Below are 23,700 nucleotides of genomic sequence, written 5' to 3'. Positions count from 1 at the left end.
AGGAATATTTATTAAGGTAGGAAAATAACTGGGTTTTGAGACAGACATTTTATGACGTTATATTGTTAATAGATTTTTATTAGTAGCGCTTGCTTTAACAAAGCATCGATCAAAACTATCAGTATATGACATGTTTTTCACATGCAAGCACCACTCACGTTTTCTTCAAAAAATGCCAATGCCAACTATTCTTTATTTCAGCTTTTGTAACTGCAACTGCATATTTTCTTACCACATCAAAACATAGACCTGTATGACTATGAGTAGGTTCACACATTATGTATATCTATGGGTTCACATGCAAGAGTTACACAAAGGGATTTAACAAGGTAATCTCTTTACTGACACCTGCTGTTACATCATTGAATTGCGTAATCACTAGTCAACTGCACTACTTCCTGAACTTAAGCCTGCTCCTTTATTTCCTGTCTTACATTATTGGACAACACACTGATTAATTCAGGTGTGCCTGACCTCAGTAGTCATAGCAACAATAATCAGACACACCTGAATTAATCAGTGTGTCCAATAATGTAAGACAGGAAATATAGGAGCTGGCTTAAGTTCAGGAAGTAGTGCAGCTGTGCATAAAGTCAATTGCAAGCCTACATGCATACAACACATGACTGCAGGTTTGCAGGGTCAACTATTTCATGAAATAAATAAACCACAAATGTTTAAATATTAAAATGTACCAAAAAAGAGGAAGAGAAAGTAAAGAAACAGGCTTTGAAATGAGAGATAACTGCAGTGCAGTCTATTTTGAGTTTGCACACATATCCAAATCTGCTTTATTTGAATAAACTGTATGAAGGGTTGAGGGTTTTTTCTTTTTCCTCTTGTGGTTGGTTAACCACGTTTGGTTTAATGTCTTTCTACCATGGAAGAGGAACAAAAATAATTCTTGATTTACATATTTTCCCCATCCAAACATTTTATTACTCAGATTATTTGGTCTTAAAAGAATTTGATGAGAAATGTTTGAGTTCATATCGAAATCTCTTCCTTTATATATATATATAAGGTGCTGTCAAATCAATTAATCGCATCTAACATAAAAGTTTGTGTTTATATAATATATGTACAATATGTGTGTTGTAGATATATGTACAATATGTGTAGTTGTACACACACACACACACACACACACACACACACACACACACACACAAATATATATATATATTTATAAATATAATAATATACTGTAATACTGTATACACACACACATATATAAACACAAACTTTTATGTTAGATGCGAGTAATCGTGATTAATCGATTTGACAGCATATATATATATATATTCATATCAGGTTTCTATAAAATACGGCTTTAAGAATTATGGATAATAAACTAAATCAATTACATTATAGCTACATTTTACAAAAGTATTTTTTATTTTATTTTTCATATATGTAAGACTAGTGTTTAAATGGTTGTATAAATGTGTTTTCTAAATTTATATATTTATAAAATTCTAAAAATGTTATATATTTATATAAGATTTTACCAGAATGGTAAGAATTAAACAAATAACTCTGTAACCCTGTAAATGGTTACAACTTTGGAATATTTTAAGATTTAAGTTATTTTATAATGATGGTTTAAAATCATCTGCAGTGTATGTACATTGCATCGATTTTAGTTTATTTGTGCTTAAATCCTTCTTGTTGCACTGTCTGTATACAAATAAAGTCGATTCCAAAAGTTCTGCCTGAAGCAAACAAACATGCACTTTTAAAATACATTTGCATGCATGCTCATCACTGAGTTTTAGCAAAACTAAAATCAGCATGAGTGCCGAACAGTTTATCCCAGTGACTAAAATGGGGTGCAAAGTTAGTATTAGGTTTCTGGTGATGCACATCATGCATGCTCGGACCTCCATAAACACCAAATGGGATCAGACGAGACGTGGACCAAGGGAAATCATATCCGCAGTGGTCTTCCACTGATACATACACGTGGACCACCATGAACATCCAGGTGGTGAGCAGATGACACCTCAGCAGGACAGGGTTGAGCGTGGTCCAGAAGCCCACCGTGACCAACTCCCACCCGCCGAGGCACTGTGTGGCCAGAGCAAAGGGGGCAGAGTAATTATGGTGGATGGCATGGAAAGTCACATACAGCCAGCGGATCTTGTGATGCAAAAAGTGCCAGATGAAATACTGTAAGTCAAAGAGAAGAAGGTTTCCAGTCACCCCACCTACAAGTTCAAGCAATGTAGGTGCTTGTTCAGGCAGAGGAACAGGAGGTCTCCACAACCACTGCGCCACTGCTGCAGGAAACACCAGAAGTAGGTGATTATAAAGAGTAACTCCACTGCAGTGAAGGAGCATTGCAGTTGTGGGCAGCTTGTTGGGTTGAATCTTGTACTGGTAAATAGCTGGCCACTTCTTTCCCACCATGTCGCAGACTAGGTAGGGTACGCAAAGAACAAAATACGATGCTACGGTCAAAATCACAGGAAAGAGAGGAGACCGGAGAGTTTCAGAGTGGTTGAGTCGCATGTAGTCCCACAAAGGCTGCAAAACTGAGTCTTGTGCCTGGTAGGCCTCCCAAATAATCTCAAACACATGCACTTGAGTCATTTTCAAAGTTTATCCGACTATATTTCTTTCAGCATCAAATAAAACTCTTGTTTAGCTCTCTTAACGACATTCTCCTGGAAGTTTCATGTGGCTCAGGTATCTGATGACTTGTACTGAAATATTTATACACTCTTTCAGTTTGTAAATTATTTAGGGGTGTATTTTGATGTAGACGTTGTTTAGAAAACGTAATAAATATATTTATTTACATTATAGGATTTAAAGATGTGTTTTAGGACAGTTTGGATATAAATGTATTGCTCAGTACTTGAACTTGCCCTGACACGTTCTGTTGTAATTCTACTCCGTAAAGCAAGAGGGCGTCGATGACGTCTAGTTCAAACCACTGAAAAAAATAAACAAATAGAATAGCGATTAGCATAAAGCTGTTTTAAATGGGCGTGGCTTTGGCCCATACGTTCTCTCTGATTGGTCAGCTATGATTGGGCCAAATCAGAGGCCAAATATCCAATTTTTCACCGTGTATTTTTAATTCAGTGAATATCAACAGTTCTCACTGTCATTAATCCGATGCTAATTATTTATTTATGATGTCGGTAAGGTGCAGCAATCGTGCCGTTTCTACACTCAGGGCAGGCGATGATGCTAGTATTACGGGTATAAAAGCCGCTTTCTTCATGAGAGAGCAACAGGCGCGAGGAAAAGGGAGAAAATTGTACAGTTCACAAAGAAAAAGAAAATAAATGTGGATGGTAACGCATCAGACCCCCACATCAGCAGTCGAGAGACAGCAGCCAGCCTGGTACAGAGGAGCAACCGCCCCCATTCATCCACAAAACTGCTCCTGTAAAGCAAGAGAGAGAGCTAGGCGTCCCTGTCGCTATTTCCTGCAATGTAGGACCGTTTTTATAATCCAGAGGACCAGCCACATAGCCAAAAAGATAAACGCTGCTTGCTTTTCCAGAACGGTGCCGATGTATCAATAGATGACGGTGTCACGTGGTACATGTTACTTTCTTCCGCGCTGGTCAGTTTGGACGAATCACAGTTGCTCGTGATTACATCCTACATCTTTTTTTTACAAATCATTGCTGGAGCAGATTTTTAATTTAGCAATGATATTATTTCAGGCACCAGTAAACAGATTCAAACGATTAGGCTTTTTAGTGTGAAAATGTCTCCGGTAATGCAAAAAAATGTCTTGAGATTTGAATGCGCATCAACGGACGGTTCTACCTTTTGAGCCAGCAAAGCGTCCCCTGGAGGAAGATAACGTTTTGTTTCATTTTTGTTTCATCTAACATATGCCTCTTAATCTTAGAAACTCATGTGTTTATGCTAACGTAAACGACACAGAGCGACAGCAATAAACACTAAAAGATTGGACAGTTTACATTGACTACAAGGTGGTATCCGATTAAATGGAGTCAGAAAGTGCGGGTGTGGTGCAGGTTAGTGGCAAATCTGTTAGGTAACATTCATGACAAATGTTCACCAGTAATTTCCGTGCTATAAATAATGACATTATCGCCAACATGAGTAATCCTAAACAACATGGTATTTATAACAGCCAAACTTGAAGTTTAGCAGCACTTCCTGATTCCAAAGTGCGTGTTAGCAGTGATCGATTCCTCAGTAAATGAATCGTAAATGGAATCTTTCCAAAGAATCAGATGAATAGGTTAATTTTGAATATCAACCTTGTATTAATAAAACATAATTAACACTGCTAATAAAAGTGTAAATCAGTATCAACATGAGCAGTAGTGATAGGAGAAATATGCTTTTCGAAATTCTGAATGAAATGAACCAGTTGATTCCTAAATGATTCAGTGTTTCGAAGCACTCGGCTCAAAACACAACCTCTTGCGGCACTTGCTGGTCAAAACGGTGTCAATTATTCAACGAAAACTCTGCCCAAACATGTAATTACACCTTTTACAAACCTATTGCAAATGTTTACATAAAAGTGTAATCTATTAAATGTTATCTACATAGTACCATTAACCCTGTATATATATATATATATATTTAAATGGAACAGGTCAACCTGTTGGATTATATATGATATGATGATTATTTTTTAGGGGTGTAACAATATATCGTGCCACAATATATCGCAATACAAAAATGCAACAATACGTATCGTGGATAGTGACAATATGTATCGTGGATAGTTCCCCCAAAATAAAAATTACTGTGTGAGAAATAAATTACATTTTTTCAGAGTTTTAGTGTCAGTACTACATTAAACTGATAATGTCCTGATAATGCCAAATGTCTTATGTTACCAGTAAAAAGTGGCCTACATTATTTTAAATATATCTAGCCAGTGAAAGAGTGCAAGAATATTCGTCTATAATAAATCTGTATTTTCAGCTTCAGAATCATGAATATTTTTATTCTGGTGTCACCATTGTCCTTGGGTTACAAGCACCAAGTCTTGTTTTAATCAACAGTACATTTTTTGTTAACCTTTTATCATATGTCTTGGAGTATCGCAAAAATATCGTATCGTGAGTTCAGTATCGTGATATGTATCGAATCGTGACATGAGGGTATCGTTACACCCCTATTATTTTTTAACGATATCTTAAGAAGTTTGCAAATGTATTTTATGTTTTGAATCATATTTGATACACCAGGCTTTTATGGTCCATATAGGAGAATATGTAGCTCATACTGGAGGAGGGGGGAAAACACTCATTCAGAGGCCCAAAACTGAGCAAAAATTGACAATTTGATGCTTATTTATATGGCCTAAAAGTTAGATGAAATTCTGATAGCTTTTAATGTAAATAAGTTATAAGTATAGCAGACTACTTGCATAAAATGCATATAAATATCAGTTTGTCACTTTATATCTCCGAATAACATATATTTTTAAGATGATATTTAAATGCTTAGTTTTATGATCACAGCTCTATTTTAATTGTGGATGTCAAAAAATAAAATGCAATTCAATTATGATTCATAGATATACAAAAAAAAACACTTCTCAAAGGCCTGATGTATCATATTTGCTACTCGCATTTTAACATGATTTGTGATGATATTTATGTAAAGTAAACCTAAATTGCTTTAGTCAGGTAAATGGTCATATGGAAATATTACTAACAATATGAAACTTGTTCTTACATTTATTTTTAATAAAAAGAATCAAAGATTTCACAGCAAAAAGACACATGTACCACGACCTGAAGGTGGACATTTTTTAGAATTATACTAAAAGATGTTTTTTACTACTAAAAATAAAAAAGGCCTTTTAGTATATCATGTTAATAATTTAGAGGTTTTTGAAAATCACATATTAAATATGATACAGTATAGGCTTTATAGGGTTAAATGTGAAGGTTTTGTACAAATTTGTGTTTTTGATTTGCTAATGCTTGTTTTGGGTGTTATTAGGCAGGGATTGGCAAATTAGGTAAATTAAAAGCTATTAAATAATAATTATTCTCCTTTTTGTATTATAGATGCATAAGTATTATTTATTAAATTAAGTGAAATTAAACTTTAATTATAAAGTGCTGAAATCACTTGACTTCGAACCACTGATCGAACCAAAAGATTAGTAAATGTTTAGAAGTTTAATAAAGCAGTGTTACGAAAGTATCCATAACAAATGCACATACATAAGGCTTTATTAGATATGTTAATTGTCTACTATTGTCAATGGTCCCGTGAAATTCCACTAGCATAGTCCCTTGTCAAATAGTGTAGCAATCCATGAACCACTACTACAGAAGCCACTTTCAAACCAAGCAGTTTTCTGTTGATCAAATTCACATGACCAACATGAGCGAAATCTGCTTTGGGACATTTTTCACCTCACGTGTGTTTGATAAGGGTTGGAGCTAAGCTCTGCAGGAAAGTGGATCTCGAGGGCCAGAGTCGAGAACCCCTGGTCTAGAACATTTTAAAAGAACTATTGAATCAGTATAACCAGTTCACTGAATGAACTGTTCGAAAGAGCCATTTTGCTGAATCTACTTCAGTGTTTCAGAGTTCAGTGTTCACTTATATGCATTAATCAGGTTTAATGCATGTTAACAGGGAACCCTGTGATAAGGTTTTAAGCAGATATTTTCAGCAGTTTTAGAGCTATGCCCTCATTAGAGCTTTACCGTTTTGCCCTGCTGATTAACAAATGTTATACAATTAAGTACAGTAGTGTTATATGGTTGAATGATTACAAAATACCTTTCTGTTTACTCTAATTGCCATTTATTGGCTGAACTCTATTTGACCAGAATTATCGAATCATGTCATTTGGTGATTAACTACTTATTATTGTGGGAACATGGTTTAAAGATTGAAGGGGCTCATTAATTAGGATCACGACTTGAATTGAAAAAAATGCTGCATCACGCATCTAAATCTGCAGTTCAGTCATATCTTTGTTGTCATATAAAAGATATTTTAATGCTGTTTTATTTATGTTTCACAGTCATTGGTTCCTGAGGATGAACCAGCCCCTTCTGTGTCGGTTGCAACGGAAAAGGACGACTCAAGCCATGATACTACTGAGATTAGCAGTAAGGAGACGTCACAGAAGGCCGGTCAGGTGCAGCAACTGTGCCGTTTTTACTCTCAGGGCAGGCAATGCTATTACGGGAAAAGGTGCCGCTTTCTTCATCAGAGAGCTGCAGGTCCATTGAAAGAAGGAGAGAATGGCACGGCTCACAAGGGGAAAGAAGGAAACGTGGATGGTCACGCATCAGACAAAAAACAGCAGTCGAGCGAAAACAGCCAATCTTATACAAAGAAGCATCCGCCTCCATCCGGCCACAAAAGTGCTCCTGTGAAGCAGGAGAGACCCAGGCGTCCCTGCCGCTACTTTCTGTCTGGGTTTTGTGCAATGGAGGATCAGTGTCGCTTCTTGCATCCACAGCAGTTTCCTCCCGTGAAGGACCAGCCTTACGGCCCGAGAGAGAGGAGCAGCTTCAGGCCTTCCGCTCCAGCCCCACGGCCAGCTAAAAGTCATGAGCAGGTCAAACTGGCTGATCTTACTGAAGAGGTCTGCAAGCAGCTGAGAGCCACTGAGATCGCTCAGCTGACGAAGAGATTTCCGAAAGACAATCTCATCGTGCAGGAGCGGGAAGATGGAAAGCTGACCTACTACAGAGTCACGGTTCAAGCCACGGACCCTGACTGGGTAAACGCTTATTGTATAGAACATACAGTGAATTAAAGTGCCCCTATAATGCTCTTTTAAGGTTCCTAATTTTGTAATAGAGGTCTCTTACAATAGGTTTACATGCATCCAAGGTCAAAAAACACTTTAATTTTCTCATAATACACATTTCAGCATCACCTCTTTACTCACAATGTCAGAAACAGTTTAATAAAGGATTCAGTCTCTCTAAACCCCTCCTTTCCGAGAGACTACTCTGCTCTGATTGGTCAGATGACCCCGTCAGTTGTGATTTGCCAGGGCGTAACGGAAACAAAACTGCCATTACCATATTTGAATTTCACTTGATACACAGTGATACGAAGAGTAACGATTGTGTTGGTTTTACTGTATCAATAGGCTTTATGCACAGCTTCACTACTTCCTGAACTTCAGCCAGCCCTTTGTTTCCTGTCTGTCATTATTGGACAAACTAATTACTCCAGGTGTGCCTGATTATTGTTACTGAGGCCAGGCACACCTGGATTAATTAGTTTGTCCAATAATGACAGACAGGAAACAAAGGGCTGGCTGAAGTTCAGGAAGTAGTGAAGCTGTGCATAAAGCCAATTCGAGTCCTCATCCTTTGGAAGTGCAGGCAACGTGGATTTGCTTTCGCAGGGCAGAAAACAGCGTCTTCTCGACATGTCGACAACGCAAACCAAACTCTTCCAGGCCTCAGCTTGAATTACAGTGTTTGAGGGCGGGTCAAAGTAGACGTTTGCGAGGAGGCATTATACTGTAGACAAATTTGTTACACACACCTAGGTTCGCGCAGGAAGTAAGGCTTGAATTACTGACGACTCGTTTCAGCAGTTCAGAATCTGTTCTTTCTTTTGAAACGCAGTAACTCCATTTATCGAGCACTTTCAGCTTACTACTTTGCAGACCTTTTACATTCACAAACAGCTCTGTTACACACTACGTGAAAAGTAATATCCGAAAAAAGCACAATAGGGGCAATTTGAAGTACAGGCAGTGAGCATACGTAAAGCAGAACCAAAGAGCAACCATGTGCCAAATGGCAAAGTTCTAGCTAGTGTAATAGAATGGGAATATGGGAGCACTGAAGTATTGAAGTATAACCTTTATATCGGTATCATACAGCTGATTGTGCAAAACTAAACGAAAGAAGATCAATAATGGATTACTTTCGTATTATGCTTGTTTGCATAACTAATTCAGACGTATTAAATGTTACATAAGTTTGAATGGATTTTTATAAGGTCTTTCAACCAATGTAGGTGTTTAATGTAGCCTAATCAGTTTAAAGTCCTCAGGAAAGTCGGTAATATTTTTTTATGTTATTGAAAGAAGTCTCTTATGCTCTCCAAGCCTGCATTTAATTGATACAATTTTTATAAAAACAGTAATTTTGTGAAATATTATTTAAATTTAAAACAACTTTTCTATTTTAATTTATTTTAAAATGTAATTTATTCCTGTGGTCAAAGCTGAATTTTCAGCAACTCCAGTCTTCAGTGTCACATGGTCCTTCAGAAATCATTCTAATAAGCTTATTTGGTGCTCAAGAAACATTTCTTATTGTTATCAATGTTGAAAACAGTTGTGCTGCTTTTTCAGGATTCTTTGATAAAGTTGAAATGATCAGCGTTTATTTGATAACATTATAATTTTTTTTACTGTCACTTTTGATCTATTTAATACATCCTAGGCAGCTGAACATTATTATTATTATTTTCAAAAGAAAAATCTTACTAATCATAAACTTATTGTATATTTATATTATGTATGTATGTTTATCTCATTGCAAAATCTTATAGCTGGAATGCACAGTTATGGGATCATACTGATAAAGCTACACTGATAATGTCTGTTATTATTTGCAGCCATATGATCTGAACGAAGTGGACATCATGGTCAGCTTTCCTGAGAGTTACCCTCAAGAGGTGTGCATCTTTGAAATCTTTCAAATTTGATGTTCAAATGTATGTTTTTGCTAATAAAAGCTTACGTATCATAGGTTTTCACTGTGGATGTCCCTGAGGACCAAGAATTACTATCACTTATGGGGAGGTGAGAAGAACTGTTTATATTGCACACACTGTGCATACAATTTATTTATTTAATGGTGTGTGAATGCAGACATGTGCAGAAGGCCTCAGAGGAATGGCTGAGGGCTAAACATGCCACTAATCAGCTGATGGGTAGAGTTGAGCTGCTCTTCAGGCCGTACTTGCGCTGGCTGGACCGTAGTATGGAGAAACTCTTCACTGAGGGCGCCAGACAGGTGAGACTCGCACTCGCCTGGGAATATAAAACAGCCAATCAGATAACAGCTGAGAAGTGTCTTCTAGTTATGCACCAGACTGTCAGTGAACAGACTCGGGTCAACCTAGATCTAGCATTAATAACTTTCAAATCTCTCTTCTCAGTTGAAAAAAGACGTTGACCTAGAGAGGGCTGGAATACAGTTTGTTCCATATGAGCAGCTCAAGGTCACAGTTTTTAAGAACACATCCAAGAAATCAGACGCTCCTGAGCGTGTAGTGTCACTCGCAGTGGCTTCAGGGAAGGAGGAGGAGGAAGGACATGATGATGCTGGAGTAGAGGAGGAGGAGGAGGATGAAACTGCTCTTGGTATTGATGGGGAGGAAGGCGGCCACCAGGTGGAGAACATAAAAACAAGAGAGCGACGAAGAGGTACTGAAATCAAACTGCTGGGTCTGATACTGGGAGAACAAACAGCTACTGTGGCGGCCAGACAGATCTCAGTGTCCCTGAAGTGCAACAGGTGAATTTCGATCCTTTTTCAAACCAAACTAAAACATTTCATTTCAGTTTTCAGATGTTAATCAGATATCAGAACTCTAACCTTTTTTTATACATGGTATTTACATCTTTCTTCAATTATCCTATCACAACAAGTGGTCGAGACGGATGTTTACACCAGGTTTTAAGGCCCGTTCACACTAAGAATGATAACTATAACGATAACTAAATAAGCGTCCACACCAGCGGACGATATTGTTATTTTTATTCCAAGCATGCTGCAGTTATGCCGTCTGCTGCTTTAAATGCTCGAGCTCTTTAAAGTCTGGCGGATTCTGATTGGCTGTCATTGTTTTTATCGTTCGTCAGCTGAAAAAAATCATTCTGAAAGTAAAGTTCTTCAGCTCTTGAGTCTATGGCAGTCGGTAGAACTGCTTGTGGGAAAATGATGAAATTTGGCAAAAATATGGTTAATCTGAACATTAATCACAACAAATATGGAGTCTCTAACTCATTCCCTCTAGCGCCACCAACTGTCTAAATTTGCACTCACTTTTGAACCGAAAGGGCTAGGAACAAAAATATTTTTTTTCTCCGATTCCATGGCTATATTCATGGCTATATTAAGTTTTCGAACTCATTAGCATGTCATTACGATACTCTGTATGTGTCAACGTGTATATACTAAAAAAGTATAATGTTGAGAAATACACCTATATTTAGTGTTGTCCATTTATGATCGGATCACCAAGGTCTGATGTCAATACCAGGTGCAAGCATGGCCTCTTATTTCTTTAAACAATTTATCACAAACTGCCATCAGACATGAGCGCAAAATATCCATGTTCCCCTTTTTGTAGGTGTAAAGTGGACTCTGACCTGACCCTGACGGGGCGTCTGACCTGTACTGCTCAGTGTGAGAAATGTGGAGCAGATATCAGGGTGGCCTTCAGACCTACTCTGATGCACCACTGCAGTGATGTTTTAGGCTATATGGACCTAAAAGCAGCTGTGCCTGTAGACCTGGTACTGCAGGACTCCGAGTTCAGTGTTGGATGCCTTAACTGCAACAAGGAGGACACAATTCAGGTCTGCAAAGATTCAGGTTCAACATTCAGGTTGATTAGGACACTTTTTGCCATTGAGATTGCCTAAATTCACCCTATATACACATACAGTAGTCAACATTTGAAGTGGATCAAAAAAGTTCATCAAAGTTGTCCTAAGACAAAATTCATGTATAACTTTGATGAAAGGTTTTGATCCACTTTGCATTTTTCATTTGCATTTGGCAGACGCTTTTATCCAAAGCGACTTACATTGCATTCCAAGGTACACATTTTTACATTCTTATCAGTTCTTGCTTTCCCTGGGAATGGAGCCCATGATGTTTGAGCTACAGGAAAGCATGTACTTTAAATGTTGACTACTGTATATGTATATACACACACACACACACACACACACACACACACACCACTGTTCAAAAGTTTGAAGGCAGTAAGATTTTTTTTTTAATAAACTAATAAAATGTTTTTTTTTTAATATAAATTAATTCAGCAAGAATGCATTAACCTGATCAAAAGTGACAGTAAAGACATTTACAATGTTATAAAAAAAATGTATTTTTCAAATCAATTCTTTTTAACTTTCTTTTGATCAAAGAATCCTGAAAAAAAATGTTTCTTGAGCTCCAAATCAGCATATTAGACTGATTAATGAGAATTCAGATATGATGATAATTCAGCTTTTATAATATATTAAAATAGAGTAATAATAAATCATTTACATAAATGCAGTTCTCACACAACAATCTTTTTGTTTCTTCTTTTCTAGAATCTGACCTATGGGCAAAACTGGGAACAAAACTGCCAACATTGTCATACCAAACTCATGATTTTTGTGGAAGCGACACGCTTTCAGTTCATTCAGCCAGAGACCAGAAATCAGACAGGTCTGAGCCTTGTCCTATATCCTCACTGATTCTGTACAGTTCTTGTTTCTTGTGCGTTAATATTCGGTCAAGAATTAGTCTCGTGCGAGGGATTATTTAACACCGGCACCTGGTGTTCCACTAAAGCTTATCCAGGGATAGTTCACCCAAAAATAAAAGTTTTGTCATCGTTTACTGGCTCTCAAGTTGTTCCGAACCTGTATAAATGTCTTTGTTCTGCTGTATACAAACTGGAAGATATTTGTAAGAATGTTTGTAACCAAGCAGATCTTGGGCCCCATTGACTACCATAGTCATTTTTTTCCTACACCTGTACCTGTAAAAGTCCTAAGGTGTTTCTCAAATGATTGGTTAATTGGTGTGTTTTCTGATACCCTGTGGTTGAGGAGATTCCAGACTCTCTTTATAAATTGCATTGAGCGTAAAGCAGCATATAAATAAAATGATTGTTTTTTTATTTACTGAATTTACAGGTGCAGCTGCTCAATACACTCGACGCTACAGAGACCCTGCAGTTCAGCAAGGGAAACCCCTACCTGAAAAAGGTGCCTGCAGGCATTTCAAACAAAGTCACCGGTGGCTAAGGTAACTATCGGCAACAGTGTACCACCAAGTCCTCTTGTTTGACCTATAAAATGCCCTTGGCTCATATTTAGGAGCCGTCTTGCATTAATGGTCTCTCCTGCCAGATTTCCATGCTGTGGTCGGGCGTACCCATGTGATGCCTGCCATGATGAAGATCAAGACCATTTGATGGAGATGGCCACCAGAATGATCTGTGGTTCTTGTGCCAAAGAGCAGGTCAGCAGCAGCAGATCATGCCGACAGGATGAGGATTATTTTCACCTCAATCCCCGTTAACCTAGCCTGGGAAAACCCAGACAACTTCCAGCAAATTTAGATTTGCTCTGAAAGTTAGTCTGGCAAAGAGCTCATTCAAGCCCATTTCCAATCCGTCGAAATCGAGGCACCAATCAGAAACGTTGGGGCGGGCTTTACACGATGACGACAGCGCTGGGATTTTGAAGCAGATTTTGTAGCCTACATTACAAAGATGGATGCCGCCGTCGAACATCACTCGCTCGAATCAGCTATCGCGTCTGTTTTAAGCGATTTGAACGTTTCCTTTTTGTTAAAAACCGAGCAAAGAACAACACTCGGAGATGTTTCTCCACCGCTCTGCATATGTCATCTCCTTCATCGCTCTGATTGGTTTTAGGTCTATCCGCGACGTCCATTGGTGACGCCCCTCTGGAAATGATTTGTCTATGACGCTTGCCAGACCATAACTCAGGTTTTAACCAGGCTACCCTTAATATTGCGTTGAAATTAGAAACAAACTAGGCAGGCTGCCCGTTTAAACCTTTTGGCTTTTGGAAATATTACAACACTGCAGGTGCAACAAAGAGGATTTGACCCACATTTTGCCAAGAACACGACATTTGTTCCAAAAGAAAGGTTTTCTTTAGATCCTAGATTTTCCATTGGGCATCAAATGATGAGATGACACCGTGCTAAAATGTCTTTAGAAATGTATTAATATTACCATGAACTGCTTGGAACGTTAATATGCTAAATTATTAAAGTAACATAGACTGAGTAGGAAAATGTATCATTTTGGCTTTAAATGAGAACCACTGGTGCATAATATACTTAAGATTTTTGACTTCTTGTTTTGTTTTCACCTTCTAGCCATACAGCAACGGTAAGCCATGTGTTGGTTGCGGAGGTATGATGACAAGAGGCACCTTCACAAGCCACTGGGAGGGCGGACAGGGCTGTAGAAACAAGGCTAAGATGAGCAGGTATGTGCCATATAAATCCTGTGTGTTATTCCCCTTCCACCTACTGTTAGCATGTTGCAACTTGCCAGTGATTAACTTAGAACTAATAGTTGTTGACAAGCCTAGAACATGGTAGAGGTGTATTTTCAAATGGGTCGTATGATGCTTTGCCTTTTCTTTTAGTGTGTAATGTATCTGTGCTTGTATACGATCTGTGAAGTTACAGAGCTCATAGACTCCCACAAAGGAGGATTAATTCTATCTAACAGAGAACACTGATCCAAACCTGCCTAAAACACCTCGATCGAAGCCCAGATGTTTCTTCCTCAAATGTCTGCGTCACATTGTAAAATATTAGAATAATGCCCGGCCAAAAGTGTACACAAAGAGATAAGGCGAGGTTTCAGTGAAGTGTAGTGCTGCTGTCGTCATGTCACAGAGATTCTGTGTTTTTGATGCAAAAGCGAAAGCGCTTTGTTTGGCCTTCTGAAAAAATGAATCAAATTACAAATCAGCGGTAAAGATTCAATTCAATTCAAATTTATTTGTATAGCGCTTTTCACAATACATATTGTTTCAAAGCAGCTTTACAGAAAGTGCAGATTTACAGTATTTATAATGCTGTTCTTGAGCAGTACAACCCAGAAGTTTGCTTGTTTACAGTGAACAGCTTTCTGAACCTGTAAGAGTACAACGACATTATCAACTGTGTGTTTATAATTGCTTAAAGCCTTGTAAACTGAAGCTTGCAAAAATGGTAAGGGGCGTTACATTTCGAACACATGCTTGAGGTGTTTGGCCAATCACACACACTGCGTGTTTCATGCGTTTTTTGAACATTAACCTCTTCTTTTACACCCAATAATCAAAATTGCATCATATGACCCCTCAATGCAAATGTAAACTGTTGGTGACCCATGTGTTCGAAATGAATGTGAACAAGTTTTTGTCTCTGAACTGCATATGAACCTTTGTTGTTATCTTATTTTTCCATACAGGAATGACCGGCACAAATACACCAACACACGTAAAACGGTGGCAAGGAAAAAAAGTGAATAATGATACCAAAGGATCTTACTTTCAGCCAATTTAGATGATTCATGGCCATGTCTTTAATCATCAAGTCCTTTATGAGACATTTATTATACATTTCAGATGATTTCACAAAATTGTTTTCTTGCAGTTTACAATGATTTTTAAATAAAATACATTTGACATATATCCAGCATAACCATTTTTATTTTTAAATAAATAAAAATATTATGTACATAAATGTACTCGCACCTTTGGCTTTAGATTGCTTAAGAATATCTGAAATAACGCTTAAATAATGAGTCAAGAAAACTTTGTTAAAGGGTTACATCATGAGTTAAGATTTTTTATTAATGCAAGCTCTAAAATTCAAATTATGGATACTTGTATCCAAAATTTAGTAGTTGAATAAGCAAATTATGGACTGCAAAATAGTTCTGTGCATTTTCTATGATTTCAATGGAAATAAAATTATGTAGAAAAACATCTGGTTGTTGTTATTATTAATTGAGAATGTGATATGCTGAATATTTAATTCAACACTAAATATATATGTGTGATCATAAGTTCACATTCCCTTTCAGAATCTGCAAAATATTAATAATTAAAAAATATATGAGAGGGATCATAAACATTGCACTTTGTTTTTTATTTAGTACTGCCCTGAATAAGCTATTTCACAAAACAGATCTTTATATAGTCCACAAGAATAGTAAACATGAATAACCCAGTTCAAAAGTTTTGACACCCTTCATTCTTTTGGATTGGATGATCGGTGGATATTGTTTTTATTTTGTCTTCCTGATAGTAGAAGATCCTTGCTAGGTTTCAGTAATAATTGCATTTAAACGTCTCTTTAAAGATCAATAACCCAGACTTTAAAGGAGCTGTATGTAAGATTGTGGCCAAAATTGGTACTGCAATCACTTTCAAATTACTGTAGAGCTGTGTATCCCCTCCCCCTCCCCCCTGACTCAAGGTTGCCAGATAGGCTGCAGGATCCAGCAGGAACATAGGCTGCTACAAGGAGCTTTCAACTAGAGCAGAGCTGGCAACCCGGATGCTGAAACACTACTGACTTCGTGATTGGTAGATAGGTGGAGGGTGGGGCTTCAGGCCAAAACACAAGATGACAACATCAACATCAGTTGAGGGCTGCAACTTCACTTTTTAAATGACAATATCCTGGCCGGACTACTGTTGTCAGTGATATAATTATTTGAAATGAACATGATTTCTTAATGTCTAGAGACACATCAGGGCCATTTTATGATTAATTGAAATACATTTCTTACATACAGCTCCTTTAAAGAGAGGGAGAGACTGGGGTGTTAGCTGAGAGAAAGTACCTTATCATGGATTTACCAGAGTTCCAAGTCTGGCTCAGCGGTATAAATAAGGCTGGGTTATTCCCCATCAGCATTCACTTGCCATTGCTCAATCCAGCAGCAGGATGTGTAACATCAGTGAAGTCGCTCTTCAACTCCCAACATCCACAGCTTCAGACCATCTCCTCCAGCCCCTGTGGGACTACCTGTATCATCAGCACTACAGCCAGGTCTCGTCTCCGTTCTTCCCAGTGCTGCTCGCCTTCTCCAGCTACTTCATCTTCAGCGTCCCCTTCACGCTCCTGGATGTCCTAGGAGAGAAAGCTCCTCTTTTTAAGTACAAGATCCAAAAGGAGCGGCGTCCCACCGTCGGCATGATGCTGAGGACTCTGGGGACGGCGGTGTACAATCATCTAGTGTTTGTTCTACCGGCTGTGTTGATCACTAATGTGGTGATGCCTGCGCATCCACTTCCAGCAGTTGCTCCGACAGTATGGGAGCTGTTCTCTGGCGGGTTGGGGGTTTTGCTCGTCTTCGACGCCCAGTACTTCCTCTGGCACATGGTGCACCACAAAAACCCTCACCTGTACAGATGGGTCCATGCCATCCATCACGATTACGCCTCGCCGTTCTCCTGGTCCACCCAGCACCTGAGCGGCGTGGAGCTGATGACGGTGGGCTTCTGGAGCAACCTCGATCCCATCCTGCTCAAGTGCCATCCTTTGACCGTGTGGACCATCACTGTCTTCAGCATTTGGATGTCCGTGGAAGACCATATCGGCTACGACCTGCCATATTCTCCTAGCCACCTGGTTCCTTTTGGGCTTCTTGGAGGGGCGATGGCCCATGACACGCATCACCAGAAACCCAGCAGCAACTTTGCACCTTTCTTTAGTCACTGGGACACACTTTTCGGCACTGCCGTAACAGTGAAACGGACTCATAAAAGCGATAAGGAACAGTAGACGGTTTCATCGGTTTTAAACCTTTAATCAGTGTAAATATAAAAAAATGTAATACTTGTATAAATCTTGTATTTCTGTCTGCATTCTATATGGTTGAAATGAATAAAAACAAATGTTTGTATATATTATTGTGCATCTTGGAGAGAGGTTGGGGATCATTGAATTTGGTGTCCATTTTTCTTATGAAAATATTTTTGTTTATTTGTATTTATGTACAGTAGCATAAAAGTTATTCCAATAAGCAGCGGTCAGAAAGTGGAAGCACATAACAACGCTTGCCATTAGTTACAGTCAATGATCTGATATTTTACAGCTTTTCAGTAATTATGCTTCCTCTTACATAAAACAGCACAATATGTGGTAACCAACCCGATTATTGAACTAATGAGGTTTAAAGAGAGAATAGTTTTCACTCCCCTCTTAGCCAGTGGGTTTCCTCAAAATGCCTTGTAAAGATTAAAAGATCAAATATTCCTCCTCCGGAAATGATCTTTAGGAGTATTTCTCTCTGAAAGAGGGATGAACAAAGTCTTTGTTTATACTAAAATCACGCTAAAATAAATGAATAAAACCACTTGTTTAAGCTGTGAACATTGAACTGCTTTAAGATAAAAACAGCCCTCATTGTGGGAAGATGAAGCAATTTTAGAATGTTTTGTCGTTTCATAATAAATTACAGTACAGCATTTCACTTTATCGTTGATTACATAAAGCTGATTTTGTTTAATTTGGATTAATGTTCCATTTGTAATGCTCCCTACAAAAAGGAGTAAAGAAAATCTAAATAGTCCTACATAAATACAGTCGTACACAGGGCTTGACATTAACTTTTTTGCTCACTAGCCAATGTGGCTAGTGGTTTTCCAAAGTTACTAGCCACACAGCATTTTTACTAGCCACATTTTTGTTGTTGTGAAATTACCTGATTAAAGTTGACTATGGCGTGCTAAAATTTACTTGAACTAGATTTACAACCCTTTTAAATGTAAAACCACTGTACACACGCAAATCAAGACTAGGTATAACAATACAGGTCATTATCATTAGCTCTGATAAGGTTGTGTGTAAAGCTCCTTTAAAGCTCCTATAAAACCATGTATTAAGATGAAGACATAGCTTCTTATTGCATAATAAAAGTGGTGCATGGATGTAGAAGATTAATAAAAAATATAAAAAAATAAACTGAAAAAACCTTTAGCATTAGAAACACTGTCTGTTTAAATATCAGAATCAGAATTACTTTATTGAGCCCCGATGGGAAATTCTTTGTTACACGTTGCGTTTTCTGTGTCTTTGCACAGCAGAAACGTGTCTGACTGGTGTCTGCTGGTAACGTACATGGAGGGCTATCTCGGGATTCGGGCGTTGCAGCATAGACGGCAAAATAGGCTATAAGAATATTTCGTTCTGTATTGACAGGTGCAATATTTGATTTTTTTTAAATTATATCTGCATTTGCCAAAACCTATGGACTTTCAAACATAAAAATGCCATTTATTAATATGTGTTCGTGTCAACATGACATATTTTCCTATTCTATTTAGCCTGGAAACGCTTCCAACAGGCTTGCGTGTCGCGTGAGAAATAGCCGTCGGTTTTTTTTCTAGCATGCACGCGTTTTCGGCGCGGCTCGAGACGCGCGTCACGCAGGCAGTGTGCAAGTTCTAACCTGTTAACATGGGAGCCGAAATAAAAACGGACACACCACGCAGCGGAGACGCGCACGCCACGCAGCCAGTGCGCTTCAGATGCCTTTTGAAAAGACTACAATTATTCAACCCGCCAAAGTGGCTAGTTGAAGTGACTGTGTTACCCGCCACGAGCAAAATCCACCCGCATTTGGCGGGTTGGCGGGTGTTAATGTCAAGCCCTGGTCGTACATAAATACAAAACGAAATTCACTTCTACAAAACAAAACTTAATGAAGTGGTCAAAATCATGTCTGACCTGTGCACCCTATCTGTGCATCCTATCTTACTCGTGCTGTTCATTTTTCATAATCAACATGGAGAAAAAAAACACATTATAATATTTGAACAAATATGAAACTAAATGCGCTTATTTAATGGCTGTAGTAGACCTACAGATTCTCTATTGCTGCACATTAATTTAATTCTGAATTTTGCACACATGAGTTTAAAGGCATTTGTTTGTGCATAGTAAAACATATCTGCAACATTTATCAAGTTCACGGATAATTGTGCGTGCATGTATTAATAATTATGATACTAAAATCATAATAAAGTAGACTATAGGCTACTACAAAAAATCAGATTCGAGCCCAGAATATGGACGCATCGCGTTTAATTAAATGTTTAGCATTTTCCTCCCATAGAAAACCATCATAAAACGCATAATGTGGCTTAATGCAGATTAGAATGTCCCCTTACTATGTCAAAATAGCAAGTTATTATGTAATAATAACGAGATATGATGTCGAAATAACAGATATTATGTCGAAATAACGACTTTTATTTCGAACGAGATGTGTTGAAAGACTTATTATCTGGAAAAAAAACCGGTTTCCTGAAAAAAAAGCCTGGCGGTTCAGGGCGTCCATATACACTCACCTAAAGGATTATTAGGAACACCATATTAATACTGTGTTTGACCCCCTTTCGCCTTCAGAACTGCCTTAACTCTACGTGGCATTGATTCAACAAGGTGCTGAAAGAATTCTTTAGAAATGTTGGCCCATATTGATAGGATAGCATCTTGCAGTTGATGGAGATTTGTGGCATGCACATCCAGGGCACGAAGCTCCCGTTCCACTACATCCCAAAGATGCTCTATTGGGTTGAGATCTGGTGACTGTGGGGGCCATTTTAGTACAGTGAACTCATTGTCATGTTCAAAAAAACAATTTGAAATGATTCGAGCTTTGTGACATGGTGCATTATCCTGCTGGAAGTAGCCATCAGAGGATGGGTACATGGTGGCCATAAAGGGATGGAGGTAGGCCGTGGCATTTAAACGATGCCCAATTGGCACTAAGGGGCCTAAAGTGTGCCAAGAAAACATCCCCCACACCATTACACCACCACCACCAGCCTGCACAGTAGTAACAAGGCATGATGGATCCATGTTCTCATTCTGTTTACGCCAAATTCTGACTCTACCATCTGAATGTCTCAACAGAAATCGAGACTCATCAGACCAGGCAACATTTTTCCAGTCTTCAACTGTCCAATTTTGGTGAGCTCTTGCAAATTGTAGCCTCTTTTTCCTATTTGAAGTGGAGATGAGTGGTACCCGGCGGGGTCTTCTGCTGTTGTAGCCCATCCGCCTCAAGGTTGTGCGTGTTGTGGCTTCACAAATGCTTTGCTGGATACCTCGGTTGTAACGAGTGGTTATTTCAGTCAAAGTTGCTCTTCTATCAGCTTGAATCAGTCGGCCCATTCTCCTCTGACCTCTAGCATCAACAAGGCATTTTCGCCCACAGGACTGCCGCTCACTGGATGTTTTTCCCTTTTCACACCATTCTTTGTAAGCCCTAGAAATGGTTGTGTGTGAAAATCCCAGTAACTGAGCAGATTGTGAAATACTCAGACCGGCCCGTTGGCTCAGACCAACAACCATGCCACGCTCAAAATTGCTTAAATCACCTTTCTTTCTTTTTTTATCTTACAGTTACTGAAAATTCGGCCTCTACTTCATAAACGCCAGAGGAGAACTGGCCCCGACTGAGCCTGGGTTCTCCCAAGGTTTTTTTCTCGCCATTGGGTCATCTGATGGAGTTTTAGGACACCATCGGGTCACTTGATGGAGTTTTTCGGTTCCTTGCCACTGTTGCCTTTGGCTTGCTCAGTTGGGGATATTCAAATTAAATGACCCATCATACCAATGATCTGCTCTACCAAACTTGGATGTCTTTTTCCAGTAATAAACAAACACTGTTAAGTTGTTTTGACAACAACTTCGTCATCTATTCGTAACCTTGGTGTCTTAATCGACTCAACGTAATATTGCACGTCTACGATCTTCTCTCTAGCTGATGCTAAGACCTTAATTCATGCATTAATCACATCACATCTCGATTATTGCAATGCTCTATTTCTTGGTATGCCCAGAAAACTTATTGTGAGATTACAGTATGTTCAAAACTCATCAGCAAGTGTTCTGCTCACATTACTCCTCTGCTTTATGACCTTCACTGGCTACCCGTGGCATCACATATCCACTTTAAGGTACTACTTCTAACGTTTAAGGGATTAAATGGTCTTGCACCCCCATATGTCTGATCTACTTTACTCCTACCGTCCTGCCCGGTCCCTTAGATCAGCTGAACTTGGTTTATTGTCCATCCCTCGTTTCTGGTTGTCTACTAGGAGGAAGGTCCTTTGGTGTTAATGCTCCTAAATTATGGAAATCACTACCCCTTACATTTCAAAATATCTCATCTGTTGCTATATTCAAGACTCCGCTAAAAACATATCTATTCAACATGTATTTTGGATAATGTAACTATAGGCCTATGTATCCTATGTGACTGTATTGTGTGTGCGGGTGTGTAAATGTATTGTAATGTATAATGTAAAGCGACCTTGAGCTACAGAAAGCCACTATATAAATAAAACTTCTTCTTATCTTTCTTGGATTCTTGGCATATAATGCAAGTAATAATAATACTTGCAAGTAATAAGAAATAATGCAATTATCATCGCCACAAGTAGCTTAAAGGGATAGTTCACTTTGAAATTAATTTTTGGTATGTTTTAGCTTACCTTAAGGGCATCCAAGATGTAGGTGTCTTTGTTTGCGCAGTAGTTTCAATTTTGATATTTTTAGGTCAAACCGTTCTTGTCTGTCAGTCATATAATGCAGGTCTATGGTCACCACCTCAAAGAGCATGTACAGAGAAGTCCAAATCACTTCCGGCGCTTTCCGGCACTTGAGCAGACCGAAGCGCCCGCGCCCTCAGATCACTTGGACGTGGCTGTGGTTACAAGACGTAAAAAACATATAAATACTGTTCGTTTTCTCACACAAACCGCTCGTTTCGTGTCTTAGGCCATCAATGTGTACTTACATTTACGAGTCATTAGATTATGTTTAATTTGGACTTCTCTGTGCATGCTCTTTGAGGTGGTGACCAATAGGCTTTATGCACAGCTTCACTACTTCCTGAACTTCAGCCAGCCCTTTGTTTCCTGTCTGTCATTATTGGACAAACTGATTAATCCAGGTGTGCCTGATTATTGTTACTGAGGCCAGGCACACCTGGATTAATCAGTTTGTCCAATAATGACAGACAGGAAACAAAGGGCTGGCTGAAGTTCAGGAAGTAGTGAAGCTGTGGCATAAAGCCAATTGCACTTCATGTCCTACAACTAATATTCCTGTACAGTAAAGAACAGCTTGCTATGAATATATAATTGCAATTTAGAACACATAAGAATCATCCACACAGCTTTAAGGAGTGACTTTTTTTTTAAACAAATAACTAAACCAAATTGTGAATGTTAATGTGGACTTACAGTGACAAAAAATACTGGACTATACAAACATAAAACATGAAAAAAAGACTGACAAAAATATAACCAACATGTTGCTATTTTCACCATGCAAAAGAGTCTGAGGGGTCATGACAGAAGTTATTGGAGTGCATGTTTTCTTCAAATCATATTATACCAGATTATAATTGTACACAAACAGCTGGCATGTTTTCCCCAGTGAATCCCTAACACGAGAGTCAATATGGTTCTCCAAACACTTGCATTTGCCCAGAGGCATAAACAGAAGAGACTTGTATGAAAAACACTAACAGTCAGCGTCTCAATGAGTTTTATGGTTCATTTCATTAGCCTGCCCACGTCTGAAGCCTGGAAACATCTGTATGTACGCATTGGTGACTTCAATCAAACATTACGCTCATTTCAAGGTCGGTGAACCACTGAAGACAAACATCCAAACTGAACGTTTCCCAGCATGTTCCCTGTTACTGAAGAGAAAAAGGAACAATCTCTAAAAAGAAAGACAAAAAACACTGCAGTGAACCGGATAGGTGATATATTGGGTTGTTGGGTTGTTTCAAATCCGACTTGTGATATTTCCTCCAATTTTCTCACTACGCAACTTTAAAATTAATATTCAGAATATTTTTTCTTGGCAACATAATAACCCTGAAACTGTCTAGTTTATTTTGACCAGGACTCTACTCTTTAATGATTTG

The 23,700-nt window shown here is 38.5% G+C and overlaps 3 protein-coding genes across 3 annotated transcripts; 2 read left to right on the top strand and 1 right to left on the bottom strand.

Annotated features, from left to right (window-relative positions):
• Positions 1–1,551: 1,551 nt before the first annotated feature.
• ch25hl1.2 (cholesterol 25-hydroxylase like 1, tandem duplicate 2) lies at positions 1,552–3,014 on the bottom strand. Its single transcript, XM_056256647.1, has one exon. It carries the CDS (start codon positions 2,593–2,595, stop codon positions 1,765–1,767), a length of 831 nt encoding a protein of 276 aa, XP_056112622.1. The 5' UTR covers positions 2,596–3,014; the 3' UTR covers positions 1,552–1,764.
• Positions 3,015–3,877: 863 nt separating this feature from the next.
• Positions 3,878–15,311, top strand: si:dkey-24l11.2 (uncharacterized protein LOC100034462 homolog). Its single transcript, XM_056255915.1, has 12 exons — positions 3,878–4,007; positions 7,007–7,714; positions 9,583–9,642; positions 9,717–9,769; positions 9,839–9,983; positions 10,129–10,487; positions 11,326–11,554; positions 12,302–12,419; positions 12,893–13,004; positions 13,109–13,220; positions 14,112–14,224; positions 15,202–15,311. Exons 1-12 carry the CDS (start codon positions 3,978–3,980, stop codon positions 15,260–15,262), a joined length of 2,100 nt encoding a protein of 699 aa, XP_056111890.1. The 5' UTR covers positions 3,878–3,977; the 3' UTR covers positions 15,263–15,311.
• Positions 15,312–16,551: 1,240 nt separating this feature from the next.
• Positions 16,552–17,654, top strand: ch25hl1.1 (cholesterol 25-hydroxylase like 1, tandem duplicate 1). The gene has a single exon (XM_056256636.1). It carries the CDS (start codon positions 16,689–16,691, stop codon positions 17,526–17,528), a length of 840 nt encoding a protein of 279 aa, XP_056112611.1. The 5' UTR covers positions 16,552–16,688; the 3' UTR covers positions 17,529–17,654.
• The last annotated feature ends 6,046 nt before the right edge of the window (positions 17,655–23,700 follow it).

The sequence above is a fragment of the Rhinichthys klamathensis genome, unplaced genomic scaffold (assembly GCF_029890125.1).
Source record: "Rhinichthys klamathensis goyatoka isolate OS25496 unplaced genomic scaffold, OSU_Roscu_1.1 h1tg000005l_1, whole genome shotgun sequence".
Classification (NCBI taxonomy): Eukaryota; Metazoa; Chordata; class Actinopteri; order Cypriniformes; family Leuciscidae; genus Rhinichthys; species Rhinichthys klamathensis.
Note: the sequence above shows the minus strand (reverse complement) of the source record. Positions and strands in the feature narration are given on the sequence as shown.

Coding starts and splice junctions, on each gene's coding strand:
- ch25hl1.2 (XM_056256647.1), bottom strand. CDS start 2,595: ATGACTCAAGTGCATGTGTTTGAGATTATTTGGGAGGCCTACCAGGCA.
- si:dkey-24l11.2 (XM_056255915.1), top strand. CDS start 3,978: ATGGAGTCAGAAAGTGCGGGTGTGGTGCAG. Junction 9,643..9,716: donor CTGAGAGTTACCCTCAAGAG/GTGTGCATCTTT, acceptor TACGTATCATAG/GTTTTCACTGTGGATGTCCC. Junction 11,555..12,301: donor ACAAGGAGGACACAATTCAG/GTCTGCAAAGAT, acceptor CTTCTTTTCTAG/AATCTGACCTATGGGCAAAA.
- ch25hl1.1 (XM_056256636.1), top strand. CDS start 16,689: ATGTGTAACATCAGTGAAGTCGCTCTTCAACTCCCAACATCCACAGCT.